Genomic DNA, 19,611 nt, shown 5'->3' with positions numbered 1-19,611 from the left:
GCGCTCCCCAGGCCCCAGGGCTCAGAGCAGCCCAGTTCGTGCCCTGGCCCACACGTTCCTTGTCCCTGTCACACCCACGGGTTTAGGATGGCCACCAGCCGGGACGTGTCCCAAGGAGGCCGGGACAGCTTCCGTGGAAGGCCCCGTGCCCTTCCCAGCGCGGCTGCGTCGGCAGCCCTGGGGGCTCCTTCAGCTGCCCTGAGCCTGCAGAGCAGGGCAGGGTTTGCTGATGGTCTGAGCCATTCCTAAAGATCCTGTTGGGCTGTCTGAGACGTTGGGGCCAGGGATTCCTTCCAACCTGGGCCACTTTGGGTGGGCTGGGGGCAGCCCCAGGGCAGGTGACAGTGTTTCCAAGGGCCCATTGTGACACACTGCAGCATGGTCACCGTGGAATTGGAAGGGAACTGGCTGTCCAAGGGTCCTTTGTGACACGTGGTGACATAGGAGCTGGCAGTGACAAGAGCACGCCACAGTGCTCAGAGCAGGCGACGGGACAGGACGGGACAGAGCGGTGCCGTGAGGAGCCCCCGCACAGCGCGCTCGTTCGTGTCCGACCCGGAGCTTTTCCGAGGCGTTATTCCTACAGGTGACCTCGTGGCAGGACTACGGGACTTGGCAGCCCGTGGCCTTCCCGAGGCTTTTCTTTTGCAGGTGCTCGCGAGGCCAGACTGAGGAAATTGGTGACCACAATCCTTACGAGGAGTCTCCTGTCATTGTGGCAGGAGCCCTCAAGACCGGAGTGCAGGACTTGCTGTCCTGCAGCCTTCCTGAGGTTTCTCTGTCTCAGGTGCCTTCAAGGCACAACTACACGACTTGTGGACTCAGAACTTCACCTTGCCATCTACCTCCAAGGTGCCCTCAAGGCCAGACTCTGGCATGGCAGACAGATTTCTCAATGTGTTCAAAGTGTTCAGAGGGAAAAAAAAGGAAGTCTCTGGAGCTGCCCCAGCACAACAGCATGAAGAACTGGAGCAGTTCCAGCCACTGCAGGATGGTGAGTGGCAGAGCTGACCCCGTCCCATCCCATCCCATCCCATCCCATCCCATCCCCTGGGGACATGCCCATGGACAGGATGGAAGAGGGGCCGGGCAGACACCCCGCAGTGGCCATGCTCCATCCCCTGGGGCATCCCGGGGCTGTCCCTGCCTGGGGAGCGCAGGGCTGGGCTGTGCTCTCCAGCCTCTCCCGCAGCCTCTCAGCTCTGGCTGTGCTCGCTCTTTGCCAGGTGCAGCCCTGGACCAGACACAAGAGCAGGAACCCACCCGTGGCCGCTTCCGCAAAGCCCTGAAGGTACCAGCAGCCATCCCCAGCTGGGCTGGGCCTGCTGTCCCCGCTCAGCCGAGCACCACGCTTGGAGCACTCCATGGAACATCCCTGGCTTCCCTGTCCTTTGTTCTCCTGCAGATGTTCCGCAAGTCCCTGCGCATTCGACGTAGAAGGACTGGCAGCACAGCAGCTGAGGGCCCGGCCGAGCCCGACTCGGGGCTGACCGAGCTCCAGGCAGAGCCTGATGTCAGCCCAGGTTCGGCTGAGCGCTCAGAAGACTCTGACGTCTCAGCGACTGAAACCTGGGCAAAGGCTCTTCACTCATCAAAGACTGAGGATGTAGCCATCACCAACAGGGACAATGAAGAGACTCAGGGCATCACAAATACTGACACCAGCCCAGACTCTGAGGCAGCAATGAACGAGGACAAGGCAAAGGCTGCCATGGCAGTGACTGAGGACGTGGCCACCACAAATGCCAGCACTGCAGAGACTCAGGGCCTTGCAAATACTGGCACCACGCCCACTCTGAGTCAGGAACTCATCTTCGACTATTTCAAGGAACCTTGTGTTTCTTCTCACAAGCAGCTGGTAAGCAGCCTGGCTCCACACCTGGAGGCCAGCCAGGATCGTGTGTCCCCTCAAGCCATGGTCTCTGAGGCCCCTCAGCCTTTGAGGCTAGCACAGTGTGGTGGGAAGGGAAGCTGTTCTTGGGGAAAGCTGGGAAAGTTGCTCCCTTGCACAGTGCTCCGTCTCCCCCATGCCTCCTGCAGGTACCAGCCAAGGTGAAGAACATCCACCAGAGGCTGGTGTCCCACGTCTCTGTGGATGCCAGGCTGCAAATTGACCTTGTGAGGCTGGCTGAAGAACACCCTGCTGACGTGGTGCTGACCCTCCTGCGCTGTGTCCCAACGTGTGACAGGTACGGGGCCCACGAGCCTGGAGAGCTCAGGGCTCAGCAGCCTTTAGGGCCCGTGGCCCTGCACAGCCTGTCCCATGGGGTCTGCCAGACAGGCAGAGAGGCCCAGGACCCTCGGGCCCCTCTGTTTCCTGAGCCTGCTGCCAGTGCTCCTTCCCTGCCCTTCAGGGCTCCAGGGCTCTGTCACCTGGGCCCCCACAGCTGCACAGGGCATGGTGCTGTGACCGACATGCCCCTGACACAGAGCTCTGATCCCACAGAGCTGCTGCAATGATGTGGAGAACCATAGGATCATCGGGACCAGCAGTGGAGAAAGTGCTGCCAACACTGCTCTGTGTGATGGAGGACTGGCCTCTGACCAGAATGTGCACGTCTGACGGGGACAACGAGGATGTTTTTGCCCTGGCTGTGAGTTTCTGGGCCTTTGCTCACCCCCAGGTCACCTCTCCAGCAGCTCTCCATCCTCTCCACGCCTCAGGCGCTGGGCTGAAACCTGGGCTAGGGGCAGGCTCAGGGGGCACCAGGCCCGCTGCTCCCCTGCGTCTGCCCTTGGGCCCTGCCCCATGGACACCTCGGCACTGAGCCCTGCCTGGGGCTGCTTCTCTTGCAGGCAACTCTGGTGATCTGGGTGATTGTCCAGGTGCCTGAGTGCCACAAGGCGATGATCCTTTATTCCTCCCGCCTGTTTGTGGCTCTGCTCTTCCATGTTGTCGCCACCACACAGCTGATGCCACCAGAGGAAGTTGATAACTTCTGGAGAGCATGCCAGGAGGAACACCGCCTTCCCAGCAAGCCCAACAGGTCCCAGTCCTCCTGTCCTTCCCGTGCCCTTGTGGCCAGCACCAGTGCTCCCAGTGTGACCTGGGCTTTGTTCTGCACACAGGTTTGCAGTGCAGGCCATGAAGGCTCTCCTCAGCCGACTGCGGTGTGACCATGTGGTGATGGCTATGGAGTGCAAGCGTGGCTGGGACATGATGCTGTGTGCTGACACCCAGCACTACGCTGTGGGTCTGCTGGCCAGGTGAGACCCCCTTCTCCCCACTGCCCCCGGCATTTGTGCCCTGTGCCCGGGTGCCCCTCACAGTCCCTGTGGTCATGGGCCAGAGGGCTTTGTCACGAAGGGACGGCCAAGAAGAATGGAAAAGGCTGGGAGAGGGGGGGTGCCCAGAAGTAGCTGCCTTTAAAAGCACCTCCACCCCCTCCAGGGATGCTGGGGAAGGGCTGGACCTCTGTGAGTCAGTCCTGGGAGATGTTTGGCCCCCCCACCTCAGGGCCTTGGTGCCTTTTTTCCCCCCTGCCAGGGAGATGTGCAATGTCTTGGTCCCCTTCTGTTGCCACATTGCATTCCGCCTGCTCCAGCCACTGAGCAGGGAGGAGCCACGCTGGGATCTGCCCTTCCTGGCATTCCTTGTGGAGGTGAGCCTGTTGGCCAGCGCTGCCTCGCTGAGCTGCCTCCCAGCTCTCTGCCCTCTCGTAGCCACAGCGGCCAGGACGGTGCCCACGCCCTGTGCTGCTGCCTGGGCCCAGCCCTGTGCGGTTCTGGGCTCCTGCCGGCCGGGTCCCCTGTCACTGCCCTGTGCCTTTCAGGTCCTGCATTGCCTGGACATGTCTAAATGTGGTGACAGCGTACTGGAGATCATGTCAAGGCACCTGCAGAACGAGTGCAGGCAGCGGCGTCGCCTGGTGCTCAGAGGCCTCGTGGTGCTCAGCAAGGATCCCTCGATGGTGAGAAGGGGGCAGCGGCTGAAGCTGCGCTGGGCAAAGCAGCCCCTTGGGCTGGCAGGGCTTCAGGAGCTGAGGCAGCTGCTGCCAGCTCTCCTGCCTCACCTGCCCCAGTGCTTTGGGACAGGCCTTTGGCCCGTGGGCCCTGCAGCAGCAGGGTGGGGTGGCAGTGCCAGGGCGGTGTTGGCCGTGCAGCCGTCCACGGCTTCCCAGCCCAGCCTTGTGTTCCACACAGGCCAGAAGGATGTGCGGTCTGTCTCAGCGCCTTCTGGAGCTGCTGGGTGATGCAGATGGAGAGGTGGTCAGCACGAGCCTCTGTGTGTTCACGAACGTGCTCCAGCACAAAGACATCCTGGTGTCCAGCACCACTGCCCCAAAGCTGGCTGAGGCGCTCCTGCTGCTCTTTGACCGTGTAAGGCTCTGTGTCCCCAGCTGCAGGCACTGGCTGCTGCCCAGAAACTTTGTACCCAGGTGAGCCTGGAGAAAGTGGTCTTAAGGCTTCGCCCTCTTCCTTTCCTCCAGGACAACAGCTATGTGCAGGTGCTCTCCCTTGAGCTCTTCTTCAGGGTGATGGACCTGGTAGTGGATGAGGGGAAAAAGGCCCTTGAGGAGATTCTGAGCCAAAGCCTGCTCCCACTCTTTTTCTACTGCCACGATGAGAACCAGCGCATTGCAAAGGTGAGGCTTGGTGCCATGCTGGTGGATCCCTGGGAGGGAGCTCGGCTGCCTCCTGCCCTGGCGCCTGGCGGGCTGCAGCCTCCTCCAGGTCTTGGCACAGGAACACGGGTCCTGTGCCCCGGGCTGTGGGGCCATCTCTGGCTCTCTGCTGCTCTCCAGGCTTCTCGGGAAACGCTGCTTCGTGTGGCCGAGTTCCTGAGGAGGAGGAAGCTCAAGCAGCTGGTGAAGAAGGAGCAGCTGTCAAAGTTTGCCGAGTGCCTGGTAAGGATGGCCGGGAAGCCCCAGGCTCAGCCGGGAGAAGCCCCCTGAGCGCGGTGCTCGGTGTGTGGGCTCTTCTCCAGGCTCCCGTGGGCCCAGCCCGGTGCCGATGGAGCGGCCCCGCGGCTCCCCGGGCAGCAGCCGGCCCTCTGCCCCCTCCAGAGCCCGGCGCCAGCGGCTGCTGGCCGGGCCTCGGGGCTGTGCGGGCAGGGGAGGCCGGGGCAGGGCGCAGGGAGCGCCGGGCCCAGGGGCCGAGCCCGCGCCAACCCTTCCCTCCTGCCGCTCTCTGCAGCTGGAAGAGGACAGGAGCCGAGCGGCCGAGCACCTGCGCCGGGCCCTGCCCTACCTGGACAGCCCACAGGAGCCCCTGCGAGAGGCGGCCGTCAGGTTCATGGGTGAGCCACGAGCCCGGGCTCCCTCCCCGCCCCGCCGCAGCTCGGCCCCAGCCCCGGCTGCTGCCCCGGCAGCGCCATCCGGGCCCGGCGCCGTGGAGCCCCGCCTGGCCTCGGCGCTGCTGCCGCCCTCCGGCAGCCGTGCCCTGGGGCGGCAGCGTGCGGCAAGGGCCCGGGCTGAGCCCTGCCGGGCCACCAGGGCGTGTGGCCACAGGGCTGGCAGCGCCGCTGGCAGGGAGCTGTGCCGCTGGGGCCAAGATGAACTCTTTGTTCTCAGAGATGGCCGCCGTTCCCATGATGAGGGGGCAGCAGGCAGAGCTCCACGCCCTCAGTCAGGGTGAGTGAGGGCAGCGGGCTGTCAGCGGGGGCTGGCGGGGGGAGAGCTGCATTGCTTGGGCAGGGAGTGGGAATTTCTGCCCCAGCTCTGGCGGGTTTCACTCCCTGTGTGGAGGAGAGGTGGCGTGGGCAGAGTACACAGGGATTTCAGGGACATGGGTGGAATTTGTGGCCAGCAGCTTGCTGCTGATCCTGTTGCCAACACCTCTCTCTTGGCCTTGGCAATTTTTGGGGGAGGTGGCCGTGGCAGAACGGTCTCCTGAGGTCACTGCAGATCCAGTCTCTGACCATGGCTCTCTTGCTCTCTGTTCCAGGCCTTCCATCCCCAAAGAAAGTTACCACCCCATCCTGCTCTGACATTGACATTCAAGCCCAAATAGGCCTAGAAGCTGAAGAGATAGGCTTGTTTTCTGGATCCGGTGAAGCAGTGTCCCAAGAGCAGCACCAGGAGACACTGAAGAGGACACCACCTCCCACTGCCACTGGGGCTCCAGGCACAGCTGATGATTGATACAGCTGAGCCTGTGGGAAGCTCGCATGGCTTCAGCCCTCTCCCTGCCTGTAGATAGCTCCCTCCCTCCAGCCCTCACACACTGTCCATCCACTTTTCCCCCTCCGTTCTCCCTCCATTTTGACAGCTCCATCTCACCAGCCCTCAGATCATGCCCATTCCTGTCTTTTCCTTCCACTCTTCCTTTGGACAGCTCCATAAGCCAAGCCCTCAGACCCTGCCCATTCCCTGTTTTTCCCTCCCAGCTCATCCCTTTGTTTCATTTTCCCTTAATAAACAGTTTGGCTTCTTCACTTTGCCTCCATCTCTGTGGAGCTGAAGCGACGCAAATCCCGAGCCCCGGGACACACAGGCCCCTGCTGCCGTTCTCTTCCACGCCGTGTTTTGTGCCCACACGCAGAGGAACGAGGGCGGATCAGGCTGGAAAGGTGCCTGTGCTGAAGGTGCAGTTCCACAACACTGTGCAGCTGCAGATCTTGCTGAGCACACGGAGGGCCAGCAGTGGGACAAGGAGCCTGTGTGTCAGGGACCGAAGTCGGGTCTAAGGCCCTGCCATAGTTGGTCTGCTGTTGTGCACATCAAAAAGATAACGAAGGACAGACAGTGAAGGAAACCTTACTGTGTAATTGATGGGAATTTGATCCTTAAAAGAAACGATGGATTGGTCAGTGGATGGGGAAGTTAACCTGTGAAAGAGGAAAAATACACAATGGAGCTGTGCTTGGCATGGAGGCGGTATCACAAGCCCTTGCAGCTCATCTCACGCACTGGCCAAGTGTGAGATGACGACACAACTGGGAAATCTCCACTCCAGAGGAGGAGATATCAGGCCTGGTTCTGGGGTGGAGGGAAGAAAAGGCCAAAATGCGCGTCCGTTTGATGCAGGGCATGCCCTGAATGTGGGTGGCCTGCCTGCCCCTCCCACTGAAGCCCCATGCTGAGATACCCTGAGAGGAGCCCAGTGCTCCTTGCTCCTCTCCGCTGACACGGGAGCGTCTGTCTGCTTTCGGGATGGCCCTGGCTGCGTGAGGGGTGCTACGTGGACACGAGACAGCCGGTCCTGTCCCGCTGGGTCCCGGCAGTGCCTCGCAGCAGTCCTGCATCCACGTCAGGATGCTGGCCAAGAGAGGCCCTGGCAGCTGAGGCAGCTGATTTTAAGCTTTTGCAGATACACACAGGGGATGGCCAACAGTGTTCCCTCAGGGTACAGCAGTCCTGAGGGGCCTCCCCAGAGCTGTCTGATGCTGCCCACTCCTTGTGGCACCAGATGCTTTCCTGTGGAATGTTCCACCTGCCCCAAGAGTACAGAAGGAGCTGGAGAAAGAGCTTGCCAGGCTGCTCTTGATCCTTTACCAGCAGCCCTGGCTGAGTGGAGAAGTCCGAGCTGAGCGCAGATGTGCCAATGGAACAGCCGTGCACAGGAAGGCTCGGTGGGAAGGATGAGCCAGGATCCATAGGCCTGGCAGCCTGAGCTTGCTGCCAGGGAAGGCCTTGGAGCAGATCCTCCCGAGTGCCATCCCACGGCACGTGCAGGGAACCAGGGGGTCTGCTGGAGGGTGGGAACGCTCTGCAGAGGGACGGGGACCGCTGGGGGTCCTGGCGGGCTGTTGAGGGCTTCTCTGCGGGTGTTTGCGGGGGGTTGGTTTTGGGGGACGTGTTGGGGAAGGAGCTGTCTGGAAGGTGAGAGGTCTAGGCTGGAATTGGAGTCCGTTTGAAGGCAGCGTCTGTGGTTTGGCACAGCTTTGCTTGTGGAGGCCTGTTGCATCCCAGGTTTAGGTTCACATGGGTTTTTCCTTTGTTAGTTTTCCAGTTCTCTGTACCCTCGTGCATCCCCCGGGTTTTTCCCTACTCCTGTGGTTTCCGTGCCCGTCTCCCCGTTCTCGCGGTCCCACTCACCCCAAAGCCCCGTGTCCGCCCCTGCCGTGTTCCCATTGGTCGCTGTAGTACACGTCATCACCGCGATGTCTGTACCCATTGGGCAGGAGGGCTCCCCGTCCGCCCTGTCCCTTCCCTATTTGATCCCACTCCTCGGCATGCTCGAGGCCATTTGCGTCCGTGCGAAGCTGGGAGCGACTGTAGCCTTTCCATCGCAGCTCTCGCAGCCAATAAAGCATCCAGCCGCCACGCGGACGGATTTGGACGAATTCCCTGCCTCTTTGTTTCTTCCCTCGCGCCGACGGCAAAGCGCAGCCATCAGCCCACGCCGGAGTGCGACAGCAAAAGCGCCCGGAAACTGCGGCGAGCCCCGGCCCCGACGAAAAGCTGAGAAGCCCAAGCCGGGCATTCGGGAGCTGATCGGGGCAGACAAAGTAAAGAGCAGCCGCGAGTGACGCCCAACGTCCGGGCCACGGGCAGCGCAAGGCTGCGGAGCAGGCAGAGAGTCACCACAGAGCACCCGGGAGCCGCGCAGAGAGAGCGCCGCCGCCGCGAAGCCGCGCCGCCGACCAGCAAGCGCCGCTGCCGAGACGAGTGAGCGCGATCCGCGCAGAAAACCGCCGCCGCCACCGCAGGGTCGCGGTCCACGACGGAAAAGTGCTCTGTGCCGGACTGAAAACGGGAGCAAGTGCCCCCCCGAAGTAAGTCAGTGACGTCTCCGCCACCCACAGGAAAACACGCTGTGTTTTCCCGCGTGGGACTGGAAGCGCAACCATTCACGGCTACGGAAAGCCGAAGAACGGACGCTTCCCGGGAAAGAAGACCCTGGTAGCAGCTTTTATTTGCGAAGATTCCGGTTTGGTGAGTGATTAGCCGCGTGGTGTACCCGGCTGATACTTCACGTGGGTGGGCTCTGCCGCGTTTCCGGGGGTACGGATCACGCAGCGCGCAGCGTGTGCGGCGGGCCGCCGGGGTCTTTTGCGTTTTTTGATTTTTTCTTTCGCCTTTTCTGCACCAGGGGTGAGGCTTTGGGTAGAAATAGCATGGGGACCACGCTATCTGCCCAACAAAGGGAATTCTATACCCAAATTAAGGGGATTTTATCGGTAAAACATCCCTACCCCAAAAATTCAGTCAAGCAGTTTGTACGATGGCTCTGCTTTTCCTTTCCACGTGTAACCGTGGAGGATGCTCACAGAACAGAGTTCTGGGAGCAAGTAGGAGCCAGGTTAGCAGAGGGAATGGACAAGGAACCCTCTGTGAAAGATTGTTTCCCAAAGCTCCATTTGCTGATCTCGGAGGTTGTAAAAGCAGGGTCCGCGCGAGAAGCGGCCGAGGAAAGGAAAGAGCCATCGGGCAGAACTGTTGTTTCCCTTGAATCCATTTCCCCATCGTCTCCTACCCCTTTTTCCCCTAAACCGGGTAGGCAGAGGGGAGTACTCCGCCGCTCTGAGGCGCAGGGCAGCTCCACAGACGTGGACCGTGCTCCTGGCTCCCCCGAGCCGTCCCGGCACCCCTGCCTTGGTGGAATTAGCTACTCTGCTGAGGAACTAACCCCAAACCCCTTTTCCAATCCCTTTTTCCCAGTTAGAAATCCTAGTTCTGGCGCTACCCCGCGCTGCTCTGCTCCTCTGAATCCCTTTCTTTGTCCCCCTGAGGAAGCTGCAGCCACGTGGCTAGGGCCTCTGTCTTCCCAAGATGGAGGGCGGCCACGTGGAGAGGTTTCTTCTTCCCATAATCCCTTTGTCCCCTTTGTTCCCTGTATCCCCACCTTTGACCCCACCCCTTCCTGTTTCCCTGTGGGTGTGGGCACCGCCCACTCCAGGCATCGGGTTGCCACCCCTCCCCCTGTTCCCCCTCGCGTGGGCGTTCCCTTCTTCCATGTCCTGCCTGCCGCAACATCAGCCCCACCCTCCCCCAACAGGGAGGGCTCTGTCACCTCCGCCCCGCTGTCCCAGGGAGAAGATTCTCCCTGCCCTGTCCCACGTACCGCGCCCCCACGTCCTCCCGCTCCTCGGATACCCAGGGGGGGAGGGGGGAGTAGGGGAGAGGGGAGGGGACGGGGCCCAATCTATGAAGTCGAGCAGTCGCTCCGCACTCCAGCCTCCTACGCCAGGGGAGGGGAAAACCCTACATGGACACCCCTTCCCTATGAATCCATAAAAGAGGTCTGCAAAACATCACGCGATTTTGGACAAAAAAGCCCCTTTTTTAAAGGCATTTTAAAAGCGACTTTAACGTCTAGAACCGTAGTGCCAGCAGACCTTAAGTGTCTGTTTAGCTGCCTGCTTCTCCCATCAGAATACAGCCTGTGGGAGAGGAGGTGGAAGAAACTGGCAGCAGACCTGCTTCCCGAAATCCTAGAAGGGCCTTACAGCCTGGATTTCGCGGAAGAACCGATCACTTTGGACCATCTTGTGGGTGAAGGAGAATGGAGTGAAGGGCAACTTCAAGCTCGGGGAATTCCAACGGCCGTGCTGGACATGTCCAGGGGTGCAGCAGAGCGTGCGTTCCTGGGCATGCCCACCAAGGACCCGATGGTTCCCTATACAGCGATTAAACAAGGTGTCGCAGAGCCTTTTGTAGATTTCGTAGACCGGGTCCGGGCGGCAGTCGAGAGACGGGTGGAGAGACCTGAACACCGAGACGGACTAGTCCTAGAAGTGGTGCACATGAACGCCAACACCATGTGCAAAAGAATCATCCTGTCGCTGCCGGCCTCACCAGCGCCGAGCCTCGACCAGATCATCGAGGAGTGCACCCTGAAATCACACCTGATAGAGGAGGAAGCCCCAAAGAGACCTAAAGACAAGCTGGTCGCATCTGCTGTTGCTCCTCCAAGGAACTCAGCTCCGAAACGACTTCCATCCACACGCCGGTGCTTCCACTGCCATCAGGAGGGACATTTTCAGGATCGCTGCCCACTTCTAAGGACTATACCACCCAGGGCTGCGGGAGGAGGGAGGAGGGATGGGAGCCCCACAATCCCAAAAAACTAGGAAAGGAACGCGCACTTGCCTCGCGTGCTGACAAAAATGAGGCAAGTCGTAGTGCCGCGAGAGGAGCTGCGATACACCATCTAGTCCCATCTGTAAGCGGCTGCCTCTCAACTACTGACATCGGGGAGCCTTATCGGCTCCGACTCACCAATTCTGTCCACTTTCGTTCCCAGGACTGGCATTTCTTCATAGCAGATTCAGAGCTTCTATCACACATCTGCCGCTGTGAAACCAGGAGGAAGGAGGACCTTCTGAACTGCAGGTACCTCGTGGTCGGAGACACAAAAAGCACCCCACTGGAGATAGAGGTTCCTCCGGTAATTTCCACCCTTAATCCGAGGATCTTCTATCTCGTGGCACGCTGTGTCCATCCCCCCCTCTTCCTGCCTAAGGGCCAGGTTATTGCACAGGCAATTCCTATTCCTCGTGCTCTGTGTAATGACCTGGAACTCTCAGTCTTTTATGCTGGGAAGTTGGGAGAGGAAAAACCCCTCGTATGGTGTAAACTCAAGTGCGAGGGGCATTCTGCATACCTTCAGGGGATGTTGGACACAGGGGCAGATGTGACGGTCATCCCACCACATAAGTGGCCGTCACACTGGGAGCTGCAAAATGTGGCCACGCCAGTCTTAGGACTAGGCGGGCCCCAGCCAGCAAAGCAATCAAAAAATATTATCCAAATTAAGGGTCCGAATGGACTGCTAGCCTCAGTACGTCCGTTCGTGATCGATTGTAAATTTACACTATGGGGGAGAGACGCCATGTCCCAGTGGGGAGCCAAATTGGAATTTCCGGCCCCCCAACATTTTTAGGTGCGGCCACTGAGGAGCGCCCCACACAGAAATTAACATGGCTCACAGATAAGCCTGTCTGGGTGGAGCAGTGGCCGCTGAGTAAACAAAAACTACAGGCGCTCACAAAACTAGTGGAGGAGGAATTGGCAAAGGGACATATAGTCGAAACTAACAGCCCCTGGAACTCTCCGGTGTTTGTAATTAAAAAAGCCAGGGAAGGACAGGTGGCGACTCCTCCATGACCTAAGGAAAATTAATGAAGCCATAGAAAACCTGGGCTCTCTCCAACCGGGTATGCCATCTCCATCTATGCTACCCCAAAATTATAATTTAGCTGTAATTGACATTAAAGATTGCTTCTTTCAAATCCCGCTCCATCCGGATGATGCTCCCCGTTTTGCCTTCTCTGTACCCTCCATCACCAGGGAAGCCCCTATGAAGCGCTACCACTGGACAGTACTACCTCAGGGGCTAAAATGTTCCCCCACTATATGCCAGTGGTATGTCGCCAGGGTTCTGTCCCCAATGCGTGCCAAGTGGACATCCTGTATTTTCTATCATTACATGGATGACGTGCTGATTTGTGCCCCTGACAGCGAGGTCCTACAAGCAGCTCTGGAGGACACTGTTAGGGCCTTGTCGGTGGCCGGATTCGAACTACAAAAAGAGAAGGTACAGTTGCTGCCACCCTGGAAGTACCTGGGCCTAGAAATTAATAACCGAACGATTAGGCCTCAACAAATTCAGATAAGTAACAACCCCAAGACGCTGAATGACATCCAGCGCTTGTGCGGATCGCTAAATTGGATCAGGCCATGGCTGGGACTCACCACGAGAGAACTAGCCCCTCTTTTTGACTTGTTAGCAGAAAGGGAGGGGGATGAGGGTTTAAGTTCCCCAAGAGTCCTGACCCGGGAGGCCAGAGCCGCACTCGAGAAGGTCCAAACCACCATCGCAAGTAGGCAAGCCCATCGCTGTCAACCAGGGCTGCCTTTCCGCTTCATCATCTTAGGTGAGTTACCCCATTTATACGGGATAATATTCCAGTGGGACAAGGGCCAACAGGACCCCCTCTTGATAATTGAGTGGGTGTTCCTTGGCCACAGACAGTCCAAAAGTATCACCAGGCCACAAGAGCTGATGGCGCAGCTCATAATACGGGCCAGGGCTCGTCTGCAAGTACTAGCGGGTTGTGACTTCACATGTATCCACCTCCCCATCAAAACATCCACGGGGAAAATGACCAAGGAGACCTTTGAACACCTTCTCAGACAAAATGAAAATTTGCAGTTTGCTCTAGACAGCTTCTCAGGCCAAATTCAAATTGGGCATCCTGGCCATCATCTGTTCAATACAGAATTCAAATTGTTGCCGAGAGAATTGCAAAGCAAAAAGCCACTCAAAGCACTGACAGTGTTCACAGATGGGTCAGGGAAGTCCCACAAGTCAGTAGTGACTTGGAAAGACCCAGTGACTCAGTTGTGGGAATCAGACGTTAAGGTAGTGGAAGGTTCCCCACAAGTAGCTGAGTTGGATGCTGTCGTGAGGGCTTTTAAAAATTTCGATCAACCTTTCAATCTAGTCACAGATTCGGCATATGTGGCAGGAGCAGTGTCTAGAGCTGAACATGCAATTGTAAAAGAGGTCCCAAATCAAGTCATCTTCAGGTTGCTCACAGAATTAGTACACCTGGTTTCTAACCGTGAGCATCCCTTTTATGTGGTACATGTGAGGTCACACACGGATCTCCCAGGCTTTATTGCCGAAGGGAACCGCAGAGCAGACGCCTTGGCAGCCCCAGTACAGCTGGGAGGCCGGCCAAACATAGTCGAGCAGGCCAGGCTCAGCCATCAGCAGTTCCATCAAAATGCCCCAGGTCTGGTACGCCAGTTCCATCTGCGGCGTGACCAAGCCAGGGAAATTGTGGCCTCATGCCCCAACTGTCAGGAGGCAGCTCTACCAACACTGGGAGCAGGTGTGAATCCCAGAGGTCTCCGCAGTTGTGAGGTATGGCAGATGGACGTCACCAAAGTCCCCGAATTTGGGAAACTCAAGAATGTCCATGTAACCGTGGACACCTTCTCGGGAGCAGTTTTTGCCTCAGCCCACATAGGAGAAAGAGCCACAGACGTGAAAAAACACCTCATACACGCCTTTGCTACTTTAGGGGTCCCAGCCACAATAAAAACTGATAATGGTCCAGCATATACTTCCAGGGTGCTCAGTAACTTCCTGCAGGAATGGGGGGTCCAGCATAATACTGGGATTCCTCACTCCCCCACCGGCCAGGCCATAATAGAGAGGACTCACCAGACACTGAAACAAGTCCTCCGGAAACAGCGGGGAGATGTGCGAGTGCTGTCACCGCACGAGAGACTCTGCAAGGCCTTGTTTACTATCAATTTCCTAAACTGCTCTTTTGACAGGCAAGAACCGCCAGCCCTGAGACATTTCAAACAACATCAGGAGCTCCAGCCAGAGGAGAGGCCTCCAGTATTAGTGAGGGATCCAGACTCTAAAGAAATCCAGGGTCCATTCCCACTCTTGACTTGGGGACGGGGATATGCCTGCGTATCCACGTCCTCAGGAGTCAAGTGGATCCCCAGGAGGCATGTCAAACCTTACACACCAGGACAGTCAGTGAGTCGGAGCGATACAGTGCCAGTAGATGCAACCAATGATCCCACCAACCAAGGGGTTGCATCCAATCGCAGGCGCCGCAGAAAAGGGAGAGACTCAACATCTCCCTAAAAAGCACTTTTCCCACATCTACCTCAGACCGTGTATGTCTCCAGGTCGTGTTTATAATAAAGTTGTTGTCCCAGTTCCCCTATCCCCAAACACACAGGGAAAAAGCAGCTCCAGTACCATCCCCCCGCCCTTTCCATCTATAAAGCAGTCACAGCAGCAGAAGAAGCTAAGAGAAGAGGCCACTGCGAAAGAATCCCAACAGAAACAACTGTCTTTTTTATATTATTTAAAGCGGGGAATTGTTGCATCCCAGGTTTAGGTTCACATGGGTTTTTCCTTTGTTAGTTTTCCAGTTCTCTGTACCCTCGTGCATCCCCCGGGTTTTTCCCTACTCCTGTGGTTTCCGTGCCCGTCTCCCCGTTCTCGGGGTGCCACTCACCCCAAAGTCTTGTGTCCGCCCCTGCCGTGTTCCCATTGGTCGCTGTAGTACACGTCATCACCGCGATGTCTGTACCCATTGGGCGGGAGGGCTCCCCGTCCGCCGTGTCCCTTCCCTATTTGATCCCACTCCTCGGCATGCTCGAGGCCATTTGCATCCGTGCGAAGCTGGGAGCGGCTGTAGCCTTTCCATCGCAGATCTCGCAGCCAATAAAGCATCCAGCCGCCACGCGGACGGATTTGGACGAATTCCCTGCCTCTTTGTTTCTTCCCTCGCGCCGACGGCAAAGCGCAGCCATCAGCCCACGCCGGAGCGCGACAGCAAAAGCGCCCGGAAACTGCGGCGAGCCCCGGCCCCGACGAAAAGCTGAGAAGCCCAAGCCGGGCATTCGGGAGCTGATTGGGGCAGACAAAGTAAAGAGCAGCCGTGGAGGCCAGAAGGAATATCTGTGACTTTATCTCTTTGTGGCCCTGATTCTCCTGCAGGGAACAAGATGGGAGAGCTGTACTTTCTTGGCCACTTAGATATCTCTACTGGGGGAGGATGAGCCCTTTTTCCATCTACTCATTTGTTTGGACTACTTTTGTAAGACTGAGTGGACTTTCATTCCTTGAGAGCTTTTATTCCTTAAGAGAATTACGCTGTTATCACCCCTTCATTGAAAACCATTTGCCCACCAAAGAATGGCCTTTTTGCCTCGGTATAGTGCTATGTTTCAAAAGTGACGTTCAGTGGAGTACGTTATTGCGAATGAGTAGCTGCTTTTAGATGGAAGCAAGCATCCAAACCATTCACCTTCTCAGGCCATCCCAATTAATTTGGGAAGTTTGCAAATTTTGGAACTTTATGAGTTCAGCAATAGGAAGTGAAGCTTCCCTGAAGTGAGGATTCCTTAGTGCCAGATTTTTCTGTGTCTTCACTGCAACCATGTTTTTGTGCTGCAGGAAATGACTTCAATGAGAAAATAATTCCAGCACGGAGTAAGAGCTTCTGACAGAGACCAAGTGTTGCCACCAGTTGCTCCAGGTGCTCCTGCCAACAGCCCCTGCAGGGAGGAGCACAGCCCCCAAAGCACGTGGACTTTGGCTCCCTCTGGCACAGAAGCCCCCCGGGGGCACAGGTCTCTGGGGCAGGAGACGGGCACCAGAGCTGCCAGGGCTCGGGGGGTGGCAGGTCTGCTTGGGCGGGGACTCTGCCACACCTGCTGGTGTCAGCGCTCCCCAGGCCCCAGGGCTCAGAGCAGCCCAGTTTGTGCCCTGGCCCACACGTTCCTTGTCCCTGTCACACCCACGGGTTTAGGATGGCCACCAGCCGGGACGTGTCCCAAGGAGGCCGGGGCAGCTTCCGTGGAAGGCCCCGTGCCCTTCCCAGCGCGGCTGCGTCGGCAGCCCTGGGGGCTCCTTCAGCTGCCCTGAGCCTGCAGAGCAGGGCAGGGTTTGCTGATGGTCTGAGCCGTTCCTAAAGATCCTGTTGGGCTGTCTGAGACGTTGGGGCCAGGGATTCCTTCCAACCTGGGCCACTTTGGGTGGGCTGGGGGCAGCCCCAGGGCAGGTGACAGTGTTTCCAAGGGCCCATTGTGACACGCTGCAGCATGGTCACCGTGGAATTGGAAGGGAACTGGCTGTCCAAGGGTCCTTTGTGACACGTGGTGACACAGGAGCTGGCAGTGACAAGAGCACGCCACAGTGCTCAGAGCAGGCGACGGGACAGGACGGGACAGAGCGGTGCCGTGAGGAGCCCCCGCACAGCGTGCTCGTTCGTGTCCGACCCGGAGCTTTTCCGAGGCGTTATTCCTACAGGTGACCTCGTGGCAGGACTACGGGACTTGGCAGCCCGTGGCCTTCCCGAGGCTTTTCTTTTGCAGGTGCTCGCGAGGCCAGACTGAGGAAATTGGTGACCACAATCCTTACGAGGAGTCTCCTGTCATTGTGGCAGGAGCCCTCAAGACCGGAGTGCAGGACTTGCTGTCCTGCAGCCTTCCTGAGGTTTCTCTGTCTCAGGTGCCTTCAAGGCACAACTACACGACTTGTGGACTCAGAACTTCACCTTGCCATCTACCTCCAAGGTGCCCTCAAGGCCAGACTCTGGCATGGCAGACAGATTTCTCAATGTGTTCAAAGTGTTCAGAGGGAAAAAAAAGGAAGTCTCTGGAGCTGCCCCAGCACAACAGCATGAAGAACTGGAGCAGTTCCAGCCACTGCAGGATGGTGAGTGGCAGAGCTGACCCCGTCCCATCCCATCCCATCCCATCCCATCCCATCCCATCCCATCCCATCCCATCCCATCCCATCCCCTGGGGACATGCCCATGGACAGGATGGAAGAGGGGCCGGGCAGACACCCCGCAGTGGCCGTGCTCCATCCCCTGGGGCATCCCGGGGCTGTCCCTGCCTGGAGAGCGCAGGGCTGGGCTGTGCTCTCCAGCCTCTCCCGCAGCCTCTCAGCTCTGGCTGTGCTCGCTCTTTGCCAGGTGCAGCCCTGGACCAGACACAAGAGCAGGAACCCACCCGTGGCCGCTTCCGCAAAGCCCTGAAGGTACCAGCAGCCATCCCCAGCTGGGCTGGGCCTGCTGTCCCCACTCAGCCGAGCACCACGCTTGGAGCACTCCATGGAACATCCCTGGCTTCCCTGTCCTTTGTTCTCCTGCAGATGTTCCGCAAGTCCCTGCGCATTCGACGTAGAAGGACTGGCAGCACAGCAGCTGAGGGCCCGGCCGAGCCCGACTCGGGGCTGACCGAGCTCCAGGCAGAGCCTGATGTCAGCCCAGGTTCGGCTGAGCGCTCAGAAGACTCTGACGCCTCAGCGACTGAAACCTGGGCAAAGGCTCTTCACTCATCGAAGACTGAGGAAGTGGCCATCACCAACAGGGACAATGAAGAGACTCAGGGCATCACAAATACTGACACCAGCCCAGACTCTGAGGCAGCAATGAACGAGGACAAGGCAAAGGCTGCCATGGCAGTGACTGAGGACGTGGCCACCACAAATGCCAGCACTGCAGAGACTCAGGGCCTTGCAAATACTGGCACCACGCCCACTCTGAGTCAGGAACTCATCTTCGACTATTTCAAGGAACCTTGTGTTTCTTCTCACAAGCAGCTGGTAAGCAGCCTGGCTCCACACCTGGAGGCCAGCCAGGATCGTGTGTCCCCTCAAGCCATGGTCTCTGAGGCCCCTCAGCCTTTGAGGCTAGCACAGTGTGGTGGGAAGGGAAGCTGTTCTTGGGGAAAGCTGGGAAAGTTGCTCCCTTGCACAGTGCTCCGTCTCCCCCATGCCTCCTGCAGGTACCAGCCAAGGTGAAGAACATCCACCAGAGGCTGGTGTCCCACGTCTCTGTGGATGCCAGGCTGCAAATTGACATTCTGAGGCTGGCTGAAGAACACCCTGCTGACATGGTGCTGACCCTCCTGCGCTGTGCCCCAACGTGTGACAGGTACAGGGCCCACGAGCCTTGAGAGCTCAGGGCTCAGCAGCCTTTAGGGCCCGTGGCCCTGCACAGTCTGTCCCGTGGGGTCTGCCAGACAGGCAGAGAGGCCCAGGACCCTCGGGCCCCTCTGTTTCCTGAGCCTGCTGCCAGTGCTCCTTCCCTGCCCTTCAGGGCTCCAGGGCTCTGTCACCTGGGCCCCCACAGCTGCACAGGGCATGGTGCTGTGACCGACATGCCCCTGACACAGAGCTCTGATCCCACAGAGCTGCTGCAATGATGTGGAGAACCATAGGATCATCGGGACCAGCAGTGGAGAAAGTGCTGCCAACACTGCTCTGTGTGATGGAGGACTGGCCTCTGACCAGAATGTGCACCTCTGACGGGGACAACGAGGATGTTTTTGCCCTGGCTGTGAGTTTCTGGGCCTTTGCTCACCCCCAGGTCACCTCTCCAGCAGCTCTCCATCCTCTCCACGCCTCAGGCGCTGGGCTGAAACCTGGGCTAGGGGCAGGCTCAGGGGGCACCAGGCCCGCTGCTCCCCTGCGTCTGCCCTTGGGCCCTGCCCCATGGACACCTCGGCACTGAGCCCTGCCTGGGGCTGCTTCTCTTGCAGGCAACTCTGGTGATCTGGGTGATTGTCCAGGTGCCTGAGTGCCACAAGGCGATGATCCTTTATTCCTCCCGCCTGTTTGTGGCTCTGCTCTTCCATGTTGTCACCACCACACAGCTGATGCCACCAGAGGAAGTTGATGACTTCTGGAGAGCATGCCAGGAGGAACACCGCCTTCCCAGCAAGCCCAACAGGTCCCAGTCCTCCTGTCCTTCCCGTGCCCTTGTGGCCAGCACCAGTGCTCCCAGTGTGACCTGGGCTTTGTTCTGCACACAGGTTTGCAGTGCAGGCCATGAAGGCTCTCCTCAGCCGACTGCGGTGTGACCATGTGGTGATGGCTATGGAGTGCAAGCGTGGCTGGGACATGATGCTGTGTGCTGACACCCAGCACTACGCCGTGGGTCTGCTGGCCAGGTGAGACCCCCTTCTCCCCACTGCCCCCGGCATTTGTGCCCTGTGCCCGGGTGCCCCTCACAGTCCCTGTGGTCATGGGCCAGAGGGCTTTGTCACGAAGGGACGGCCAAGAAGAATGGAAAAGGCTGGGAGAGGGGGGTGCCCAGAAGTAGCTGCCTTTAAAAGCACCTCCACCCCCTCCAGGGATGCTGGGGAAGGGCTAGACCTCTGTGAGTCAGTCCTGGGAGATGTTTGGCCCCCCCACCTCAGGGCCTTGGTGCCTTTTTTCCCCCCTGCCAGG

The 19,611-nt window shown here is 58.5% G+C and overlaps 1 protein-coding gene and 1 long non-coding RNA gene across 2 annotated transcripts; both read left to right on the top strand.

Moving 5' to 3' along the window:
- The first annotated feature begins 1,307 nt into the window (after positions 1 to 1,307).
- Positions 1,308 to 2,572, top strand: LOC137477647 (uncharacterized). The gene is made up of 3 exons (XR_011001124.1): positions 1,308 to 1,552; positions 1,679 to 2,189; positions 2,447 to 2,572. It is a non-coding gene; the product is annotated as an uncharacterized lncRNA (long non-coding RNA).
- A 2,922-nt stretch (positions 2,573 to 5,494) lies between these two features.
- On the top strand, positions 5,495 to 19,256 carry LOC137477546 (uncharacterized). The gene is made up of 6 exons (XM_068196771.1): positions 5,495 to 5,573; positions 17,351 to 17,415; positions 17,530 to 17,982; positions 18,165 to 18,313; positions 18,571 to 18,718; positions 18,921 to 19,256. Exons 1-6 carry the CDS (start codon positions 5,495 to 5,497, stop codon positions 19,239 to 19,241), a joined length of 1,215 nt encoding a protein of 404 aa, XP_068052872.1. The 3' UTR covers positions 19,242 to 19,256.
- Positions 19,257 to 19,611: the final 355 nt, after the last annotated feature.

The sequence above is a fragment of the Anomalospiza imberbis genome, chromosome 7 (genome assembly GCF_031753505.1).
Source record: "Anomalospiza imberbis isolate Cuckoo-Finch-1a 21T00152 chromosome 7, ASM3175350v1, whole genome shotgun sequence".
Classification (NCBI taxonomy): Eukaryota; Metazoa; Chordata; class Aves; order Passeriformes; family Viduidae; genus Anomalospiza; species Anomalospiza imberbis.
This window is presented reverse-complemented; position numbering and strand designations above follow the sequence as displayed.

What these genes read in the sequence shown, in the direction of transcription:
- LOC137477546 (XM_068196771.1), top strand. Translation starts at nt 5,495, where the DNA reads ATGAACTCTTTGTTCTCAGAGATGGCCGCCGTTCCCATGATGAGGGGG. An exon ending in TTTCTTCTCACAAGCAGCTG is followed by an intron (nt 17,983 to 18,164) that starts GTAAGCAGCCTG and finishes TGCCTCCTGCAG; the next exon opens with GTACCAGCCAAGGTGAAGAA. An exon ending in TGTGCCCCAACGTGTGACAG is followed by an intron (nt 18,314 to 18,570) that starts GTACAGGGCCCA and finishes CTGATCCCACAG; the next exon opens with AGCTGCTGCAATGATGTGGA.